The 22,179-nt window shown below is 45.8% G+C and overlaps 1 protein-coding gene across 3 annotated transcripts in view; it reads left to right on the top strand.

Moving 5' to 3' along the window:
• The first annotated feature begins 2,869 nt into the window (after positions 1-2,869).
• Positions 2,870-22,179, top strand: part of CASP7 (caspase 7) — a 40,696-nt gene continuing 21,386 nt past the window's right edge. The window contains exons 1-2 of one of the 3 annotated variants that reach the window (XM_004458063.4): positions 2,870-2,982; positions 15,148-15,257. In XM_004458063.4, the coding sequence (XP_004458120.2) occupies positions 15,148-15,257 (110 nt within the window). In that variant the 5' untranslated portion in view covers positions 2,870-2,982. Of the gene's footprint in view, positions 3,123-15,147; positions 15,258-22,179 lie in introns of all 3 variants that reach the window. The other 2 variants (XM_058298365.2, XM_004458064.5) reach the window with 2 other exon arrangements.

Raw genomic sequence — 22,179 nt, 5'->3', positions numbered from 1 at the left:
AGAAGTTAATGTGGTGCTATGCCAGTAGAACTTGCTAGAAATCTGCCCTCTGCAACTTTCTGGATATTCACCCCCTAGGTGTTAGAGAGGTATTCTTGCAAAGTTGCCTCACTGGAAGCACTCTGCTACAAAACCACTTGCAAGGGTGCCAAGGAGAAGTTGCTAGCTGCAGGGTGTTGCCGGGTGCTGCTGGTCACTAGACACAGCAGGAGCCGGGCACTGGGAAAGCCACTTGCGCTGCAGGACCTGGTGCTGGAGAATTCACCTCCTCTGCAGAAGCCGGGAGCTGCAGGAGCCAACCAGGAAGGAACACTCCTTCCTCCTGCACGTCTCTCCAGCGCCCTCTGCTGATAAAGCTTTAGGACCAGACACTGGCAAAGGAAAACTCGTTAAAGGGCCCAGTTAAGTTCTCACAGACCAGGCAAAAAGGGTGGATTGAGAGCTGGCAGGAAATAACTGATACCAGGTACAACAGGAATTCTTCCTTTCAGGGTAGAAAGGAGTAAGCCAGACCCTGAGTGGGGACGATACCTCCTTCGTGGGGCTTGAGCTTCCCTTTCCCACCAGGTCTCACAGAGGTCTTCTGGTGACCGGGTAAGGGCCAGAGTTTGGATTTAAGAGTGGTATTTCTGTTGATCTTGATGGATCCTGTGTAAAGTCATGGCCAGGCTTGAACTGTCCTGTGGAGACTGTGGGAAACAATGTCTATGGCACCACTTGGGGGTGCTGTGCCCAGTAGGGCAGGGGTGGGGGGCTTCCCGGAATTAAAAACAAACATCCTGGTGACCCAAAGAGAGGAGGGCTGGAAGGAAGATCTAAAAGGACAGGCCCAGGAGCCCCTGTGAGGCCAAGTCTTGGGAAACCATCAGAATAGTGGGGGGTGGGGCGGGGTTACATGGCAAGGGAGACGGTTCATGCCATAATCATGAAGTATAAAAAGGAAGGATAAAATAATTAATTGGTCTAAGGATGAAGAAACACAGAAGATGCATTTAGAAGAGATTATCACTTGGGTCCAAAGTGTCAGTTCAGTTATTACCGAGGGAAAAGTCAATGTCTTTTCTTCCCTTCCGTGTTCCATGATTTGCTTGATCTGGCTGTGATCCAGACTCGGAGCAATAACTGTGGAGTTCTCCACCCAGCCATAATAAAAAAAAACTGAAAAAAAAAAGTTTTCCTTCAAACTACCTTTCTATTGGGCCAGCTATGAATTCCTGTGTGCTAACACATTTTAACACTTGCATGATATAACTTATGGTACGGTCTTCTCGTGGATGGCAATTTAATGATTTTATTTAAGGCAACCTGACCCTGCTTATACCACTAGCCAGCTGGTGATTTAGGCAACTTCTCTGAGCCTCCCTCTATTTCTTTATAAGATAAGTAAGGAGATTAGTTGCTAGGGCTCCTTGCAGCTCTAACCCTGTTTTTAACTACAAATAAGAAATAACCTGCAAAAAGTCAGACTACTAATACGTAATTTAGGAACTAATTTATTTGCTTTACTAACAACAGTCTTCATTTCTCAAATGATTCACAACTGAATTCCTTTGAAAAGCAAATTATCTTAGTGTCTAAAGTGGCTTCAAATTTTCAGGAACGTGGGTGTTAAATAAAAGTAGGGCAGCCATCATTAGAAATAGCATAGCTGCGTGTACATATATTCAGAATTCAGGATTTTCACGGAAGTAAATTACAATTTACACTTGCCTAGGTCCAGTCTTTCTTCAAAAGCAAGAAAGTGCCCTTACCTGGTGAGATTTTAGAGACAATAGTAAAATCTCAGGCCTAGGAGAAAGCAAGCAAAGAGACAAGATATAGTTTTTGCCTGATGTCACACCATGAAGGTTTCACTCCTTTGGTTCCAGGCCTTGATAGCTCTTTAAAAGCAAATCTCACCGGTATGAATAAAACTGTAATTTCTTTTTGGATATTTACATCTCACTGCCTGAGCTAATTAGTTGTTTCCCTGAGGGTTCTTGGAGAGAAAGGCATTGGAGGCCTCAGATGGACACCCAGGGGTGAAGGAAGGCGTGTGTGTGTGTGTGTGTGTGTGTGTGTGTGTGTTGGAGGGCTGCGGGGACATAGGGGAAGGGTGAAGTAGTACCGGTAGAAGCCGCTTTCGCTCTCCTGTTTTGAGTAACTCCGGGCCACATACCCACTGCTTGACACATGGGGGCGCTCAATAAATAGTTCATGGATGACTCTGGCGTTACATCGCGCCAAGGTGGCAGTGGTGTCTGGTTGGAACTTGCTTAAGAGAAAGCTGAGTTAGCATCCTCGCATCCACGCGCGAAGGAGGGCAAACCGTAGGGTGGAGCAAAGTCCCAGAGCACGGAGACCGCAGCGGATCCCACGGTTGGCCCTGGTCGGAAGTAATTCACGCAAATGTGGACGCGGAGGCCCCCCTCCGCCCAGGCTGGGGTCAAGGGTCTTACGGGAAGAGCTTTCTGGCTACTGGAACTCTGTCCTGGAGTTTATACAAACGGCCTGACGGAGGACCCAGACACGGGGCAGCCGTGGGAGGCGGCGTTGGGGTACGGCCGGGCGCGCGGCCAAGTCTGCAGGGCGCTCCATTCAGTCTGCGTGGCCCGGACCGCTTTGCTCATCCACCAGCTTAGCAGAGCGCACTCTCCCGGCTAACTGAGCGGGACCCATTTTGCAGTTTTGCAGGCTGTCTGGTGGCGGGATATCTTAAATCTTTGCAACCTTCGCCCAGCTCTGCCACTTTGCAGAGCGCGCCCTGCGGGTCAGTCCTCGCGGCGGCCCAGGGCACTTGGCGCGAGGCCAACGTTGCCAAACCCCTTCGCCGGAGCAGGGGCGGTGCCCGCAGCCCCGCCCGGCTCCTAGTGCGCCCCGGGCAGCTCCTCCCCCTGCAGCGCCCCGGCTTTTACTTTCGTTTTCATTGAACCGGCCGCAGACCCCCGCACCAGAGCGACCAAGACGGCAGTGAGCTCGGCTGCCGGGACGGCCTTGGGAACGGTAACCGCAGCCCCCGCCGCCGCGCGCTGCCCGCGCTCCTTCCCCGCCCGCCCTCCTTCCCGCCGGGCTCCCACTACCCGCGCCGCTCGGAGCGCTGTTTGGTGCAGGGCCACCCGCAAGAACGGCGCCCAAGCTTTGGGGTAGGGCTCTTCCCGCGCTCCGGCCCCGCTTACTCTGCTCAGTTTGACCCTCCCCTCCCTCCTAGCGGGGGTCTTGGGACACCCCGAAAGCTCGAGATTTAGAGGAGGAGGGGTGGATTTGGGAGAGGAGGAGTTCGTTTCCTGTCAAGGCAGTTAACAGCGAGCGCTCGATGTCAGGCACGCCTGGGTTCCAGTCCCCATGCCCCTCTGCGTGGCAGCGGTCGTGCCTGGCCGTCTCTGTGCCCCGTCTGTTCCCACGGGCAGGGAAGGGGATGATTGCGGTGCACGGCCGAGTTCGCGCGAGCTGTTATCATCGTTGGGGTAATCTTGCTGCAAGTTCGTGGAAGTGCCCTGAGTGGGTGAAAAAGGCAGGACCTTGCAGCCGTTCACGGCTGTACTCTGCTGTGCGGTTTTAGGGGCAGTAAACTTGCTTCGAGAAGTTGCGGATGAGTCATTCCCACGCCTTTCCCTGGAACTCGGGAGCAGGCCGACGTGGCACTGATCTCTGTTTGCTGGCAGGCTCTTTCCTCCCTCGGGGTCTTTCTAGGCAGCTCAAGCCTGAACTGCACCTGCACACCTGCGTTCGTAATCCATCTTCGGCTGCCCCTTAACTGTGTGGCTTCAGGCAGGTTACTAACCTCTCTGAAGAAGCAGAACTAAGCGCTGCGCTGTGAGGATCCGGGGAGAGCGCGGGGCACTCCGGTGCCCAGCAGGCCCTCCCATCGTGCTGGCAGGGAGACGCGGAGGTCTTCAGGGCTGCTTCTCCTTGAGCCCCTTTAGGAAGATTGCCTTCTTTGGGACAGGAAAATTGTATTTTGTGACTTTTCCGGGGAAGCAGCTGCAAAAAGCCCATCCCCTCCACCATTAAAAAAAACCCTAAAACTATCCAACTGTAGACAAGGGCTGGGAAATGATTTCCTACCCACATGTATAGGCTGCCCAACGTGTGGACAGTTCCAAAGCATGTTTAGAAATGAAGCTAGAGAAGTTTTTTCCAGTCTCTACAAAAGCTGTTTAAAATGTGGCTGTGGTTTTAAAATACCAGTGGCAGTGGACAGTCTTGAGTTCTGTGGGCAGTGGCGATAATAAGGAGTAATTATGGGACGTTCGGAACGTGTGCCCCAGTGCGGTTAGCATTTTATGGGTGTTGTTCCATTCACTCTCACAGCCACCCATGACCTAGGCACCATCATTGTCTCATTTTACAGATAAGGAAACTGAGGGTCCAAGAGGTTGAGGCCTTTGTCTACGGTCCCATGGAGGAGCCTGCTCAAACCAAATCTGCCACCCTTGGCTTGCCACCTCTGGGCTCTCAGCCCCCCTCCTAGGTCCCTTTAGTTCTGTTGTCTGCTCTGAGTCAGCAGTTTGTTCAAATTTACAAATACATTTCAGATAAAAGGTTTATAAGGAGGTATGTACTGAGTGCTTGCCATGGGTCTGACACTTTTCTCTGACTGGAGAGGAACAAAGATGATTAAGATAAGGTGTATAGGGAAGTGGACGGCTCAACTAATAGAGCATCCGCCTACCATATGGAAGGTCCAGGGTTCGATACCCAGGGCCTCCTGACCTGTGTGGTAAGCTGGCCCACTCGTAGTGCTGCCACGCACAAGGAGTGCTGTGCCATGTAAGGAGTACACCCTGCAAGGAGAGCTGCCCCATGTGAAAAAAGCACAGCCTGCCCGGGAGTGGCACCGTACATATGGAGAGCTGACCCAGCAGGTTGATGCAACAAAAAAGAGACGCAGTTTCCCAGTGCCACCTGACAATACAAGGAGATGCAGAAAAACACACAGCAAATGGACACAGAACGGACCACTGGGGTGGGGGGAGAAATATAAAATAGAAAAGGATAAGCCCTACAACTACAACTCTAGTGGATAATAGTGGTGCTAATCACAAAAGCAATAACTAACAGTATGCCTACTATGTGCCTGCCACCATTAGTGCTTTATGTGTATCAGATGTTAATTCATTTTAAGAGAAGATGTAAGGGGAAGCCGACTTGGCCCAGTAGGGCGTCTGTCTACCACATGGGAGGTCCGCGGTTCAAACCCTGGGCCTCCTTGACCCATGTGCAGCTGGCCCATGCGCAGTGCTGATGCACGCAAGGAGTGCCCTGCCACACAGGGGTGTCCCCCACATAGGGGAGCCCCACACGCAAGGAGTGCGCTCCGTAAGGAGAGCCACCCAGCGTGAAAGAAAGTGCAGCCTGCCCAGGAATGGTGCCGCACACACGAAGAACTGACACAACAAGATGATGACACAACAAAAAGAAACACAGATTCCCAGTGCCGCCGATAATGATAGAAGCGGTCACAGAAGAACACACAACAAATGAACACAGAGAGCAGACAACTGGGGGCGGGGGGGGGGGGGGAGAAGGGGAGAAAAATAAATAAATCTTAAAAAAAAAAAAAGAAGATGTACATATTTAACAATCAAATGAGCAATATTCCTCGAATGGTTGCTCTTTGCAGCATTGACCCTACGAACTGGATGGATACAGAGAATGACGCCAAGCGAGCTCTCCTGCAACATGGCAGAAGGGAGATAGGCCTAGATTTTCTTGGTGTTTCATGAGGATGAATAGAAATAAAGGGTCAAACCTGGTTTTTTTTGCAGCAACTGCTTTCTTGGCTGGAATGATGTGACCGAATTCAGGCCACCCACTCGGTCACCACCCTGGGCTCTGAATGTCCCGTGGATATTTCAAAAAATCAAACACAGCCTCTAGGTATGAGAAAGTGTATGCCTAGCCTTTACAGGTGTAAAAGAGTAAAGTACCCCCACTGCTGACTTGTTTTAGAAATGCTCTCTGGCACATTGTTATAAGGAAAGCTTTCTATCGTCCAGAGAGTGTTCAGCATCAACCTAAAGACATGCTGTAGGTTTCAAACAGAAGTTTGGAGGGAAAGTTCTGGAAAGCCTCCTACCATTTGAGCCATAGAAATCAGCCTAAACTTTGCTTCTCCGTAGCCAAGTCCAAGTGGCTAGGAAGGATGCGTTTAAGCTGCACCCATCCGTTGATGGAACATTTCAGCTGCTCGATGTTTAATGAGCTGTGACATGTGCCGTTCTCTGGCCCCTCTGATTCTCAGTTGGCTCCTTTTGGTCCTTCAGATCTCAGCTCAGACACTTCCTCCCTGAGAACCTTCCCTAACTCCTCTGAGGCTCAGTCAGGTCCCCTGGTAGAGTCATGGCTAGTTCTGCCCACATGGCTCTTCCACAGTGGCAGTTGGACATTACACCGTCTTCTGTTCCCTAGTTGGGGGGACCGAGTCAGTTATCACAGGTGTATCCCTGCCTCCTAGCACAGGGCCTGGTACATAAGACTTGCAGTAAATATTCACTGATTAAACAAAGGAATGGAGTCTCCAAAATTCTTCTGAGCCATTCCAAAAAATTAAATGTTCAGCTTTCTTAGAAGATACTATAGAGTCCCCCCCCTTTTTTAAAAAAAGTGGCCGCATTGTTTTATCATCATACATCTGAGATTACAACCTTTAAAACTAGCTTTAGCAAGATGCTCGAGGCTTAAACACTACATCATGGATTTAGTGTCTTTTTTTGATCGTTTTTGTATAATCCTAACTTGTTGATTTTGAAAACATTTAAGTGGGTGCTTTTTAATAATCCACATGGGAAAGTAACTAAATCTGCATCAAGGGGATAAAGTAAAAATTATTGAGCATTTTCTAAGTGTGTGGTCTTATTCTTGATTCCTCTGGAGTTGGGGTTATCACTATTTTTGAGAAACATTTTGGGTCTTAATTTGAAAAATCTAGCCACCTCCCCATCAGAAGCACATTGGCAGTAATGGTGGGGAGGTTCGTGGTGTGCTGGGGAGGAAGATGCCGTCTGATTCCAGGGTCATTGTAGAGGTCTGGCCGGGGGACTCAGCTGCCCTCTTGGTTCATCCCCAGCACACAGCTCACCCATCAGGTAAGCTGGAGGGTGACGCGACGATACCACTTAGAGCTCAAGGCCTCGAGCTCCTTGGACACTTCCGCCCAAGCTGAATTCCTTCTCCTGCTCCTCCAAATGTCGGAGGTAATCCCATCTGCATGTGTGCTACTCTGGAGCACAAGATGTTCTGAAAATTAGATGCCTTCTTAGTTTCCAGCTGAATAAAAGCAACCTGGGCAAGCCCTCACAGGACAGCAGAGCTGCATCGAACCGCGTCCACCAGTGGTGGCCACACTGTGAAGTTGCTTAGAGGTTGGGACCAAGCAGAAACTGGAGTCCCCAGAGTGTTCCCATTGCTGTGGAAAGCTGATCCCTTCACAGGGAAGGAAATGGGATTTGATTCAGAAGTAGGCTTTCCTACAGGTTCTTTTTCTGCCTGGCTGTGCCACCCATAGCTAATTTCTTTCCTTCTGGGCATATGTTTTTTTCAGCCTTTCATTCAGTTAATATTTATTTAGTAAGCACCTTCTGCATGCCTGGTGTTTTGCTGAGTACTGGGAACACAGCCTCTGCCATCATGAACTTACATTCTCACGTAGGGCCGGGAAACGTGCTGGGAAGGGAATGGGATTGGGATGGGGCACTGCGTGAGATAGGTGTGGTCAAGTAGAGACCTCCCTAAGGAGGAGCGATTTAAGCCAAATTCTTTTTTTTTTAAGATTTATTTATTTATTTATTTCTCTCCCCTTCCCCCCCCACCCCGGTTGTCTGATCTCTGTGTCTATTTGCTGCATCTTCTTTGTCCACTTCTGTTGTTGTCAGCGGCATGGGAATCTGTGTTTCTTTTTATTGCGTCATCTTGTTGTGTCAGCTCTCCGTGTGGGCGGCACCATTCCTGGGCAGGCTGCACTTTCTTTTGCGCTGGGTGGCTCTCCTTATGGGGCGCGTTCCTTGCGCGTGGGGCTCCCCTACGCGGGGGACACCCCTGCGTGGCACAGCTCTCCTTGTGCGCATCAGCACTGTGCATGGGCCAGCTCCACACGGGTCAAGGAGGCCCGAGGTTTGAACCGCAGACCTCCCATGTGGTAGACGGACACCCTGACCACTGGGCCAAGTCCGCCGCCTTAAGCCAAATTCTGAAGACTACAATGAATTGGCCAGGTGGGCAAAGATGGCATGTCCAGTAAATATGGACACTGACTTGCAGAAAGAGAGTGTCATGAGCCGAGACAGAGGCCGAGATGAGCGTGGCGTGTCTGTCCAGGGTTGCTAGGGGACTGGGTGGCTGAATGATGTAATGATGAGGAGTGGGCTTTCATTGCTGGGTTCAGACCCGAGCCCACCTCTTTACTAGTTACGCGGCCTGGAACCAGTTATTTAACCTTCTCTAATCTCAGCTTCCTTCCCAGTCAGTGGGATGGTCATAGGGTTGATCTAATGCAGTTATTGGGAGTATTATGAAAAATAATGCTTGTAGAGCAATTAGCACAGGAAAGAATAAATGTGTGCTACTATCCTTGTTATTCTTGTTATTTTTATCACTTAAGGCAAAAGAAGATGCTGTTGACTGGGTAGTTAGCCTAGCTCAAGAATCAGAACACTTTTTCTGTGAAGGGCCAGGCAGTAAATATTAATACTTTAGACATTATGGGTTATATGGTCTCTGTTACAACTACTCAACTCTAGTCGTAGCAGGAAAGCATACATAGCCAGCTGATAAATGAATGGGCATGGCCATGTTCCATTAAAACGTTATTTACAAAAGCAAAGCTTCACTCCATAATTTGCCAGCTCCTGTACTTGACTAGTGGTGCCCAACTCCCTCAGCTTTAGTTTATCTGGAAATGACTTAATCTCGTCTCATTTTTGAAAGAAATTCTCACCAGATATAAACTCCTTGATTGGAAATTGTTTTCTTGCAGCACTTGAAATATTCCAATTCACTGCCTTCTTGGCTCCATGTTTTCTGATGAGAAATTGGCACTTAAATCTTATGGGGATACCCTCGTACATGCTTGTGCTTTTCTCTTGAAGCTTTCAGAACTCTCTCCTGTCCTTGGCATTGGACAGTTTGATTACTATGTGTTTTGCATGGTTCTGTTTGAGTTTATCCTGCTTGGAATTCGTTGGGATTCTTGAATGTGCATAGTCATGTCTTCCTTAAATTTTGGAAGTCGTCTCCATTATGTCTTTGAATATTCCTTCTGCCTCTTTCTTGTTTTTGTTCTCCTTCTGGGACTCCCATAATGTGTGCATTGGTATGCTTGATGGCGTCCCACAGGTCCCTTAGGCTTTGTTCACGTTTACTTGTTTTTTCTTTCTGTTCCTCAGCCTGAATATTTGAATTGTCTTGTTTTCAAGTTCACTGCTTCTTTCTTCTGCCAGCTCCAATCTGCTGTTGAAACCTTTTAGGGAATTTTTCATTTCAGTTATTGTTGTCTTTGACTCCAGTGTTTCTGGTTTGGTTCCTTTTTAAAAATTTCTATCCCTTTATTGAGATTCTCATTTTGTTCATTTATTGTTTTCCTCATATCCTTTAGTTCTTTTTCCATGTTTTCCTTTATCTCATTCAGCCTACCAAGGGTCATTTTTTAAAATGTCTTAGTCAGTATGTCCAAAGTCTGATCCTCTTCATTGGAAGTTTCTGTATTTTTATCTTAGTCCTTTGGCTGGGCCATCATCTCCTGTGTCTTTGTCTTATGATCTTTTTTTTTTTTTAATTTATTGAAGTATATCACTCATATATAAACATACATAGTAAGTATATAATAATAGTTGTGAACTTACAAAACAAACATATATAACATCATACAGAACTCTCATAACTCACCCTCCCACCAATAACTTGCATTGTTGTTAAACCTTTTTAACTAATGATTAAAGAGAATTGTCAAAATATTACTACTAACCAAAATATTTTCCCCCAACCAACCCTATCATTATTATCTTTATATCATTTATATATGAACATACATGTATAGTAAAAGTTGTGAACTTACAAAGCAAACATGCTGAACATCATACAGGGGTCAACTCTCCACTAACACTTTGCATTGTCATGAGACATTTGTTACAAATTATGGAAGAATATTGTCAAACTTACTACTAATTATAGTCCTTATCTTACATTTGGTGTGTTTTTACCCCAACCCATCTTATTATTATTTCTTAAATATAATTTTTATGACAGAAGTTGTAAACTTATAAAACAATCATGCATATGTGCAGAATTCCCAAACAACACCTCTCCGTCAACATACACACTGTGGTGGAAAATTTGCTACAGATAAGATAATATCATCTGATTGTTACCATGCCCATAGTGTACATTTGACTCATATTTTCCACACTCCCTCATTATTAACACAGTACATCTTTCACATAGATGCAAGATTATTCTATTATTACTGCTAACTGTAGCCCATAGGTCACTCCAGCTGTATTTTTCCCAGGCTTCCCCACATTCCCAACACCCTGCAGTAGTGATGTACATTTGCTCTAGTTCACAAAGGACACTCTTGCATCTATACCATCAACCACAATTCTCATCCACCTCTTGGTTTACTGTGCTATTCAGTTCCTAGATTATTCTCTAGCATTCTGTCAACTGGCATTTACATACTTAGATCACCATTTTCAGTCACATCCCCATTTATAAACTAGCTGTTACTCACTATGTGTTACCATTCACTCTATACATTTCCACACTTTTATAGTAAAGCTAATTAAACTTTTACATACATTAAACATCAGTAGTCCATTTCAGTTCTCCTCTTATCTCCTTTAAGAATCCACCACCTGCCACCAGGTCTTAAAGATATTTTCCTACAATTTCTTCTAGAAGTTTTCTGGTTCTTACTTTTATTTTTAGATTTTTTGATCCATTTTGAATTAATTTTTGGACAAGGTATGAAATAGGAGTTGTCTTTCCTTCTTTCAGCTATCGATAGCCAATTCTTTCAGCACCATTTGTTGAATGGACTGTTCTGCCCTCACTGTGTGGGTTTGACACGCTAGTCAAAAATCACTTGACCATACATGTGAGGGTCTGTTTCTGAACCATAAATTTGGTTGCATTGGTTTATATGTCTGTCTTTATGCCAGTATCATGCTGTTTTTACCACTATAGCTAGGTAATGTGATTTAAAGTCTGGAGATGAGGGTTCACTTTTCCTTTTTATGATATTTCTGGCTATTCAGGACCCCTTACCCTTCCAAATAAATTTGATGATTATGTTTTCTATTTTTTTTTAATGCTGGCTGAATTTTTATTGGGATTGCATTGAATCTGTATATCAATTTGAGTAGACACCTTAATGATACTTAATCTTCCAATCCATAAGCATGGAATGTTCTTCCAGTTTTTTAGACCTTTTTAGATTTCTTTTAACATTGAGTTGCAGTTTTCTGAATACACATGCTTTACATCCTTGGTTAAGTTTATTCCTGACTATTTGAGTTTCGTCTGTCATATTTTATTTTCACCACTCTTTTGACACTTTTAGTTACTTTTATTGATATAATCTTCATTTCTAGACCCACTTCCAGGGCTCTGTCTCCTGTCTTTTCTTTTCAGGCTCCAGCACAACCTTTAGTATTTCCTGATAATCTAGTCTCTTGCTTAGAAATTCTGTTTCTGCTTATCTGTGAATATTCTAATCTCGCCCTCACTTTTGAAAGACAGTATTGTAGGATATAAGATTCTTGGCTGGAAATTAAGTGAAAAATCAGCACTTAATCTCATTGGGTATCCTTTATATGTTATGCATTGCTTTTCTCTTGCTGTTCTCAGAATTTCTCTTTGTCTTTGGCATTTGACATTCTGATGAGTATGTATCTCAGAGTTGGTCTGTTCGGATTTTTTCAAATGGGAGTATGTTGTGCTTCTTGGACATGAATATCTGTGTCCTTCAATAGGGTTGGGAAATGTCCTACCATTATTTCTTCAAATATTCCTTCTACCCCTTTTTCCTTCTCCTTCTGGGACACCCATGACATGTATGTTTGCACGCCTTTTGCTGTCATTTAGTTCCCTGAGACCTTGTTCAATTTTTTCCATTCTTTTCTTCATCTGTCCTTTTGTATGTTCACTTTCAGAGGCCATTTCTTCAAGTTCACCAATCCTTTCTTCTGCCTCCTCAAATCAGCTATTATATGATTTCAATGTTTTTAAAAATTTCATTGCACCTTTCATTCCCATAAGATCTGCTGTTTTTCTATGCATGCTTTCAAATTCTTCTTTGTGCTCATCCAGTGTCTTCTTAATATATTTAATTCTCTTTAGCCATCTCACTGAATTTATTAAGGAGATTTGTTTGCCCATTTATGATTAGTTGTCTCAACTCCTTTATGTCATCTGGAGGCTTATATTGTTCCTTTAACTGGGCCATAGCTTCCTGTTTCTTGGTGTGGATTGTAATTTTTTGTTGGTGTCTTGGCCTCTCGATTACTAAAGTATTTATTCTGGGTGCAGTTTTTCTCTTTAGTTTAGGACTTTTTGCCCTTTCTTCCTTGCTGGTTTTGCAGTAGGTGCCAAGGTTGTAATTGCGCTATAAGCTGTGGAGGCTAAAGCTGCCCTCATTGCGCCAGGGACCAATGAAGCTTCTCCCAACTTTCTCCTTTGCCAGGGGAGGGACAGGCTCACAGCTGTGGGGAATAATCCAAGTCATGCAGGCCTAGACTGTAGTTGCCCAGAGAGACTGATGAAGCCTCAGGCCCCTTTCTCCCTGGCCTGGGACGGGGATGGAGCTGCAGGTGTGGACAGCAATCTATGCAGCGTGGGTCCAAGATGACCATAGTTGCCCCAGGAGACTTGCGATTATTCAGTTTGTGCCAGCCAAATGTATCTGCAGTTACCTGGATAGGCTGGTGCAGGGTCTGCCAGCTTCCCCCCTGCCAGAGGTGGGGCTGAAGCCTAGTCTAGGGCTGCAGGCCGATCTGGGTGAAAACAACTGGTTCCTACCGTCCCTTTGATTTTCAGTCAGCCTAGCTTCCCCTCAGGCTGAAGGCAGAGTCAAAATGGTGGCCACTGGCCTCTTTCTGACGTGGACAGATTCACACCCCAGTTGTTCCCAGGGTTATGTCTTAGCCAGCCTAGTACCAATCAGTAACCAAAATTGGCAGCCAACCATCTTCTCCTCCCCTGTTTTTGGGAAATGGAGCTTCCAATTCCAGCCACAGAATAGCTCCTGGGGCAGCTCAAGCTGCCAGAGTAGGATGATCACCAGCCTCCATGGCTTGGCTGGTAATTTCCAGGAGAGGCTGGAAATTCCCCACAGCTTCCTCCCTGCTGGAGGTGGCACTGGGTCCTCGGCTAGCGCTATGATCTGACCCGGATGGAAAGAAGCCGGTCCCCACCAGCACTGGGATTTTCAGTCCATCCCGCTTCCCCTTGTGCCAGGTACGGAGTTAAGATGGTTGCTCCCGGCCTCTTTCTACTTGGACAGGCTCAAACTTTAGCTGTTCTTAGGATTATACTTTAGCCCACTGAATTTACTCATTAGTAACTGAAGTTGGTGCCTGATCATCTCTTCCTCCCCCACTTAGGGGAAGTGGAGCTTTCAGTTCCAGCTGCAGAACAGCTCCCGAGGTGGCTTGTGCCTCCAGTGGAGGATGGGCACTGGCCTCCTGGGCGTGGAGCGCTCTACTTACGAGTCTTCTCTGCAGATGGGCAGCCTCCTTCTTCCATTCCTTCAAGGATGTGGCAGGATGCTCTTCTGGCCTCCTGGAGCCCCCAAATAGATGCTTCCGCTAGCTCCAGATAGCTCTGGGTATTTACTAACTGCCCTGTAGCAGGGGCTGACTCTAGGAGCTCCTTACTCCACTGTCATCTTGCTGGTTCTTTCTGTCTTGTGATCTTTTGTTGCATGCTATACCTTTAAAATTTTAAGTGTTAACTGTGGGATTTTAGTTCCTAAGCTGTCAATTCCTTAAGTTTGTATCCAGCTACTGATATGACAGAGATTTTCTCAAATGTCAGGGGCTAACAAAAACAAACAAACCAAAGCAAACAGCACCTTTCACAGTCTTTAGATTGACTGTGCTTTGGCCAGTGCTCTCTTTCAGAGCTTAACCCTCATATCAAGATCAGCCCAAGGTGAATGCAAAGTGCAAGGTTCTCTCCATCTTATCTGAGCCTGAGTGGCCTCTGCTTCTTGAACTGTGCTTGTTGTTGTTCTTGGCCTTCGGAATCCTCCTGTTTATAAGGATTTGAATGCCCCCTCTACTCCCTTTGAAATAGACTTTTACCCCTGGCTGGGTACTTTATTTTCTGACTTACCACAAGTGTTCCTTTGCCCCAGGCCTCTTCCACTGAATTATTTCTGACACTGCTTTAGCTGTCTGGAAGCTGCTGCTCTGCCTTCAAGAAAAGTTCTGTGAGGACAATCTTCAGGTTTCTGCCCGACAGATTGGCACTGACATACGGGCACACCAGTATGCACATAAGGGGTTCTTCTGCTCCCTCTGGCTCAGGGCGAGGGACCCACAATGGGAGTGCAACCTGGCTCCGCCCCGCACCGGGGAGGGGTGCGTTGGGGGTTAGCAAGGGCCACAAGCTTCACCTACCGTTTTTTCAAGCTGCTTTTGCTTGATGCAGAACTTTCCCAGAACTGTTTTCTGGAATTTTGGGGAAGATGAATCTGCCTGTTTTTGCTGATTGTGTAAAGATTCTGTGGGGAGATGGCACCCTGGAGCATCTTATACCACCGTCTTGTTCTACCAAAAGAAAGTTCTAACTGTTCTAGGCCTGGGTTTGGGTGATGCCAAAACCTGAGAACCTACCAGGAATTTGAGGAGAATTTCCTACTGTCATAGACTTTTCACAGCGCCTTGTACACAGTGAGCATCTAACGAAATCATCGACACTAGATTAGAAACTCCCTGAGAGCAAGGACTTTGCTTCCCTGCCATGTACCCAGTCTGCCTAGAATACAGTTGTCACTCAAACTCTTGAATGAGTTGATAGTGCAGTAACCCTGGAACCTAAACACGCAATACTACTCATCCCTAGGCTTAGCTAAAAACCGTGTCATCTAATGAGTTTTATTTTAGAATATCAACAAATCGGTTGGTGCCACCGGAGACCAACTTTCTGGTTTGTTTTTTGTCTTCCCAGATGGCAGATGATCCGGGCTACATCATGGACCAGGGAGCTGGAGATTCAGCAGATAGTGATATGGTTGATGCCAAGCCAGACCGGTCTTCTTTCGTCCCATCAATCTTCAGGTAAGTTGCCTTCCTTGCAGATCTGCAGGCCTGCCAAGCCTCTGCCATCCCCACCCATGGGGAAGGGGACATTCAGGGAATACGGTTGATGTGATATGACCTAAACAAATAAATTTTGATAAATCATGAATTTTATTGACTAGTTATTATTAATCAAAATAATTATTAAATAGAAATTGCATTAAACTTACAACTTTTAATGGCATAGATGGCACTTTTTAAAAAATTAGTTCATGAATTATGGACAAATAATACTGCTAGAATAATAAAACATTCAGTGTGGCTTCTTTTTCCTATTTTTCTTATAAGCAACAGAGAAACCATGAATAAATATATAGAGATGACAGGAGTTTTGCTTAGTAATATCAATGAATTCTTTAAATTCCTTCCCAGTTATGTGCCAAAAAATGACAACTCAATTAGATTCTTCTTGAATTGTGTTGAAAATAAAGAATTGGAAATTACCTACTTACAAAAGGCTTTGCTAGTTACCCCTTAGAGACATTCGTTTTCTCTTTCTGTGAAGCAAACCAAAAAGGCTTTATGAAAAGTTCTCAAACAACTGTTAAACTTCTTTCTCTTTTACTTAGAAGTAACATATTTAACCCAAAATACTCAAAAAGAGATAGGATAAATTAAGCTAATATCAATGCACATTTGCCAGTATCGTTTTATTGATAAAACACATGTTTTTAAAATACATTTTGTCAAGATCTTGGAACTGCAAATGAAGTTCATTCATACATGGAAAATGTTTGCTGTATAATCTAATTGGCAAAGCCAGTCCTCCCTGTCAAACCAGGCAGGCAAACCAGACTTGCTTTCTATCACTGAAGGTCTGATACCTTTTTTTCAATTCAGTAAATATTTTATGAAGCATTTCTGTAATAATCGTTTTGTTTCTAAAACCTGGATGGATGGATGGAAGGGAGGGGTGGGGGGCGGGGAGGAAGGACACAAAGCTTAGCCCTGTTCCACAAGATGGAAGAATATAATATAGATTGAAGAGTACTTGCTGGTATTCTACTGTAGAACTGTTATGACTCTAGCAATGGAAGAAATGTGTAATTGATGTGGAGACAATGGCCGTGAGAGTTGCTGAGGGCAGGGAGAGGGAGGAAGAGGTGTGATATGGGCCGTTTTCAGGACTTGGAATTGTCCTGAATGATATTTCAGGGACAGATGCAGGACATTGTTTATCCTGCCATAACCCACTAGATGGACTGGGGGAGAGTGTGAACTGTAATGTAAACTGTGGTCCATGCGGTGTGGCAGTGCCCCAGGGTGTATTCAACAAATGCAGTGAATGTGCCTTACTGATGAAAGGGGATGTTGATGTAGGAGGAGCGGGCTGGGGGGAGGGGGGGAGTGGGGTATGTGGGAACCTCTTATGTTTTTTAATGTGACGTTTTGTGTGATCTATTTATCTATTGAAAAAGACAATAAAAAATATATGGTTAAAAATATAAAAAAAAAAAAACTTGCTAAAAAAATGCTTAGCCCTGTGTTTATCTCCCAGATCAATACTTCCTATCGGTAAGAGGTAAAGTCATTAAACAAGATGCGCCATCATTCCCATCCTATTCTATAGCCCCCCAAACCATTTCTAATGCCATGCTTCTTCCTTATCAGATTCATGTTTAAGCAGGAAGCCCCACCAGAGTAGGGGACTCATAGAGACTCAGGAGACTGATAGTGAAATTGTCCTTTTGTTAGATGCCCTAGAGATTTACACAGCGTGGAAGGCTCAGGGTGGGTAAGAGGTCTGCTCTACTCAGTTATTCAGGGGAAGGTGGGAGACTGGGAAAGGGGAGGTAGTGCTCGGAGGCACTACAATAGAAGTTGAGGATCTGGCAATTTATTCCCTTAAAACTGTGTTTGGACCCCTTGGAAAGTCTTCAGATACTCTATTTGAAGACCTTTTCCTTGAAGAGCCATCATTTTGCAAAAATATTTGAGTTCTATGGTGTGGTATTTCTCCCCCTTAAGTCCTTTTTAAAAACAAATAGGCCTGGATAATCTACATTCTAGTCCTCTGTACCTTTTTTATGGCATGACTGAAGTTGACACAAAGCTTTATATTATCAAAATAAACAGTAAATTTCCCTACAAACTATCTCAATTCCATCTTCTGAAGTGCTTATTTTCGTCATATTGTCAGACATGATTGTGTGTTAAAAAATACAGAGCTACAGTAAATGACAGTTTAATGTCTTATTCTTCCAAGTGTGATATGCTAGTTACTTATTTTCTCTACCTTTTCTAGGCATCTGCTCCTACCCTATTAGATCATACACTAGCCAGTTATCAGGAATGCTTTCAGTTTAAATAAACTTTAATTAGGATTTGTGACATACCCTTAAAATTTAGTTTTCTCCCTCCACTTTTTACTTCAGTAAGATGGAAGGTTATTTCGTCAAGGGCAGTATCACCAGGCTTTAAATTAACCACTCCGATGCCATTTTGGTCGCTAATTCATTATTTCATTCATTTGACATTCATTCAACACTTATGAAGCAACCAAGCCATACATTTTAGGGGCTGAGTCAGGATTCGAGCCCGGACCCCCTGTCTCTCTAGCCAGCACTCCCTGTGGCCCACCTTTCTATGCTGGGTTTTGTGTTTCGCCCGGGAAGGCAGTGATGAGCAGGTCAGCATGGCCCTTCCATTCCTGCAGGGACTGCAACTGGGTGTGATGGGGTTAGAAAAGGCAGAACAGGGTTCTGTGGGAGTGAAATAAAATAGAGGACCTAGCCTGGTCTTGGGAGGTCAGAGAAGGTGCCCTGGATACTTGACATTTATGCTGACTCTTCAGAGTAGGGAGGAAGTAGTGAGGGGAAAAGAAGTTTATGAAGGCCTGGGGCAGAAGAGGTCCCCGGGAATGGGGGTGCATGTCCGGGGGTCGGGGGCAAGAAAAGACGGGGGGACATGAGCAGGGGCCAGATTTTAGAAGGGCTTGTCTGCAGCTCATGTTGAGTATTTGAAATGTTATCCTATAGACGGTGAAGTCACTGAAGGGTTTAAGCGGTAGAGTGACTAACGCCTAAAACAAAAACATCTGAACTGCAGCTGCAGTGCGGAGGGGAATGGACCAGAGGGGCTGCTGCCCGGAGGCCGCGGGGGTTCTCCCGTGAGAGTGGATGGTGCCCACGGGCGGGGCCGGGACAGGTGAGGGAAGCAGCCGGCTCCAGCTGGGTGGGGGAGGAAGAAGCCACAAGAGGTCAAGACCAAATGGAAAGGGGGGGTTGGACCACGGGTGAGAGCTGACGTCATCTGGGGAGCACGGAGCCCTCTGCTAGAAAAGGGGGTCATGAGCCAGGGTTGTAGCAGTAACACGTTGTCTTAATGCAGTTATCCACTACCTCGCAATCGTAATGGCACAGCTGCCCCTCAGTAGTAGTAACAAGTTACTACCTTCCTTTGTTCCTTTGAGGGTTCCTGCCAGCTCAGTTTTAAGAAATTTGGATGGAGTCAGGGACTTCCCGTGTCATGGGGTAAAACCCTCCGACGTGTTTGAGAGCAGTGTGGCTTGAAGCCCGGCGCCCGCCTTCACTTTCATCTCCCTGCCTTAAGGATTCTAGCTGGAGATGTTAGTTCTGCTAGAACTAAGTTGGGTGACCTGGACGTGGCTTTGGAAGTTGGTTTAACGAGTCGGGAAGGCGCGGCAGCACCCCCCCCCCCCCGTGGCCCTCCGCCGCTTGCGGGGCGCCCTGCATCGCACACGTCCCAAGTCCGGGGCGCACCGCGTGGGAGCCGAGGCCCGGAAGCTCCTGTAGCTGATGACGGGCGCCTTCCCCGCATCCATCCCGTCCCCAAACACCCCTCTCTGGGGCGGCCCAAATCCCTGTCAGGCAAGGGAGTAAAGGAGGCAAGTAGACACCGCCCCCCACTCTTTCCTCTTAGGGATCAGCGGCTGCAGCTCCCTCCCCCGCAGACCTCAAGGCTTCTGGGAAACAAAGGAGCCCGCTTTCCCCCAAAAAACTGAGTTGGGACTCCATGGCTCAGGCTAGTCTTGGCTTTTTTGTGTCGTTGCCACTAGATGGCAGGACAGCATTGTTTTATTGCCATTTTATGGGCCACCCTTAATCCAGACTATTGTTTTTCTTTAAAAATCATTAAAATGTTTTTCTGATTTTCTGATTATTGAAGAAGCGGAAAAACGCAGAGGAAAACTATCCAGGATATCAGTTTTCAATTAGTAATTTGGCTTTTAAAAATTATTTAAAGGAAATATATATAGGTAGCATCTCTCTTCTTTTTGATCAGCCATCGTTCTTCTTGTCAGTCGTGGATGTGAACAGGGATCTCTCTGGATGTAAGCGCCTGGCACAGGTTACCTGCCATTCAAGTTGACAATGTGGTCCCTGCCCTGGATAGAAACTCAAGTTTTTCTTCAATGCTTAGGCACAGGGACAGAAAATAACTAATTGCAGAATGGCGGGATACAGACTGGGAGCTGGGGAAAGCTGGGGACAGGAAAGGTGGGAGCAGGCGGGAGGAGAAGGTGGAACTTGAGTTGTCAGAGAAGCGGGGGGACTTGTCAGGGGGGCAGAGGGCCTGCCTTTGGGGGCCACTGATGGTCAGGCCAGGCCAGGTGGTAGCAGGTTCTGGGAAAGTGGCGAGACCCTCAGACCGGGCGACCTTGTCATGATGGTAGAGGCCAGGACCGTGTGGTGTAGGGAGCAGTCTAGACGAGGCCCTTCCCTGGGAACCCTGGAACTGTGCCATCAGAGACTTCCTCCTGAGCTCTGATCGGGATCAGACTTAAACAAAAATGAAAAATAAGGTGGCAAACGGATTTCACACGAATTTCCCCAGAGCCTTCCTGGAACCCCTGGTGCTCTGCAGAGGGGTTGTTTACCCTTCCAGTTCCCCAGAATGAGGAGGGCTGGAGAAAGGGCTCGTTTTCACATTTTGGTATACTCTCTGTTTTCGAGGCACTGGCTCAGATGACACGAGCTTTATCCTCTGCATCATCTTTGTTTTCCAGCCCTCGTCCCCCTGGAGAGTGTTTCATAAATGCCACTTGATTACAATTCCTCTTTCTCCTGCAACTTGAGTTCCTCCATCAGGAAGTCTTACATATAAACAGACCTCTATGACAAATGCGATATTTGTGTAATTTTGAGAAAGATCCATTTGGAGATGGGGGAAAAGCGTTTCAGAAGAAGCAGTGCTTTGCGATTGGAGAAAAGAACAAAAAAGGCAGACCTTATTCTAAAGAACATGTTCCAGCTGAAATGAAAGCCTGTCAATCAGAGTCATTGATTTAAAAAGGTCAGGTCAGTGCCTCTTAAGAGGGACATTAAAGCATACCCCCAGGACATTTACTTTTCAATAGAGTAAATACTTTACTTTGCAGACTCCAGAATACTAGATCCTTGTCTCCAAATTTGTACGTAAAGAATAATAAAGATTAAAAAAAATTTTTTTGTTGAGCTGAAAGCCACATAACATAAAATGAACCATTTTAAAGTGAGTAGTCCAGAGCCTTCACAGTGTTGTACGATGTCCACCCCTCTCTAGTTCCAAACATTTCATCGCCCCAAAAGGAAACCCGTGCCCGTTAAGCAGATGCTGCCTATTCTCCCCTCCCCCCAGCCCCTGGCAACCACTCATCTGCATTCTGTCTCTGGGGATTTACATATTCTGAATATTTCATATGAGCAGAATCATATCGTATGTGACCTTTGGTGCCAGACTTTTCCCTTAGGAGGTTTTGAATGTTCATCCACCTTGTGGCATGTATCGGCACTTCTCCTTGTTATGGCTGATTACTATGTCGTTGTATAAGTAGACCACGCTTTGTCCATTCATCCGTTGATGGAGAGTAACAGATCTCATGCTGTCCTTGAAGCAGTGATGACACACCACTTAACATCCCAGCTGTGGCAGAATGGAAAGCCATCAGATTTTGGGGTGCAACAACCCGGGTTCACACGCTGGCCTGCCTCCACTCAGTAGCGAGGGGTTGTAAACAAATATGTCCCTTAACGTTTCAGAGCCTCAATTTCCTCATCTGTATAATAGGGCTAATAATTCCTGTCCACTGAATTGTTGTGAGAATTAAATGCAGTAACTGTCAGTTTGCTAAATTATCTGAATGCATCTGATGAGAAAGAAATCATAGAATTTTTATGTTAAAACTGGAAGATTCCTTAAAAGGTAATTTATCAGTTCCCTCTGTTATGATCAAGGAAAGTTAGACCAGAGAGGTAAAGTGGTTTGCTCATAGTCACACAGCAGAACGAAGACCAAGACTCAGGCCTAACATAGGGTCCAGCATCTGTTCCCCAGCCAGTCAGCCACCCACAACTACAGTGGCATGGAGATATTCAGTCACATTAATCCACCAACAGTGGTTTGTTTCTTCCACCCAAGTGGGTCCGCAAATTTAATTCTTCCTTTAAACTGCTTCCCTTCTGCTTCACTTCATCTGAGGGATGATAGTTTGGAGAGCTGGGGGTAGATGTTCTGATAATAGATCCATGTGTACATTTCAGGGGCAGAGAGCCACACACCGCTGTGACATAGCTGGAGGTTTTAGGAACACTGAAGCTGTGGTTTCTACAAGCGTAGACAACTTTCAGTTTCTCGAGGGGAAAAATCAACTTGTTTAAAGAAGACAAGCAAATGATTGGGTCCTCGTCGTAATTAAAAGGAATTTTAAAATACAATTAGTGTAGTATAGGAAACTCTTCTGAAAACCTGGTCTGTTGCTTTCCAAGAGAACATATCACAAATAAGAAACTTGGCATGACACGTTCAATCCTCGAGCTTGCCGGAGATTATGGTTTTATATCTGTGATGGCGAGCTTATACACTGACACTGTTCAGCTCAAAGTAAAAAAGAGGGGTGAAGTGGTTGTGTAGGAATGAGGACTGAAGTATGTTAATTGTTCTAAATTCTGGACCCTGCAGC

Source organism: Dasypus novemcinctus, chromosome 6 (genome assembly GCF_030445035.2).
Source record: "Dasypus novemcinctus isolate mDasNov1 chromosome 6, mDasNov1.1.hap2, whole genome shotgun sequence".
NCBI lineage: Eukaryota > Metazoa > Chordata > Mammalia > Cingulata > Dasypodidae > Dasypus > Dasypus novemcinctus.
The sequence above is the reverse complement of the archived record's forward strand: the minus strand, read 5'-3'. Positions and strand labels throughout refer to the sequence as shown.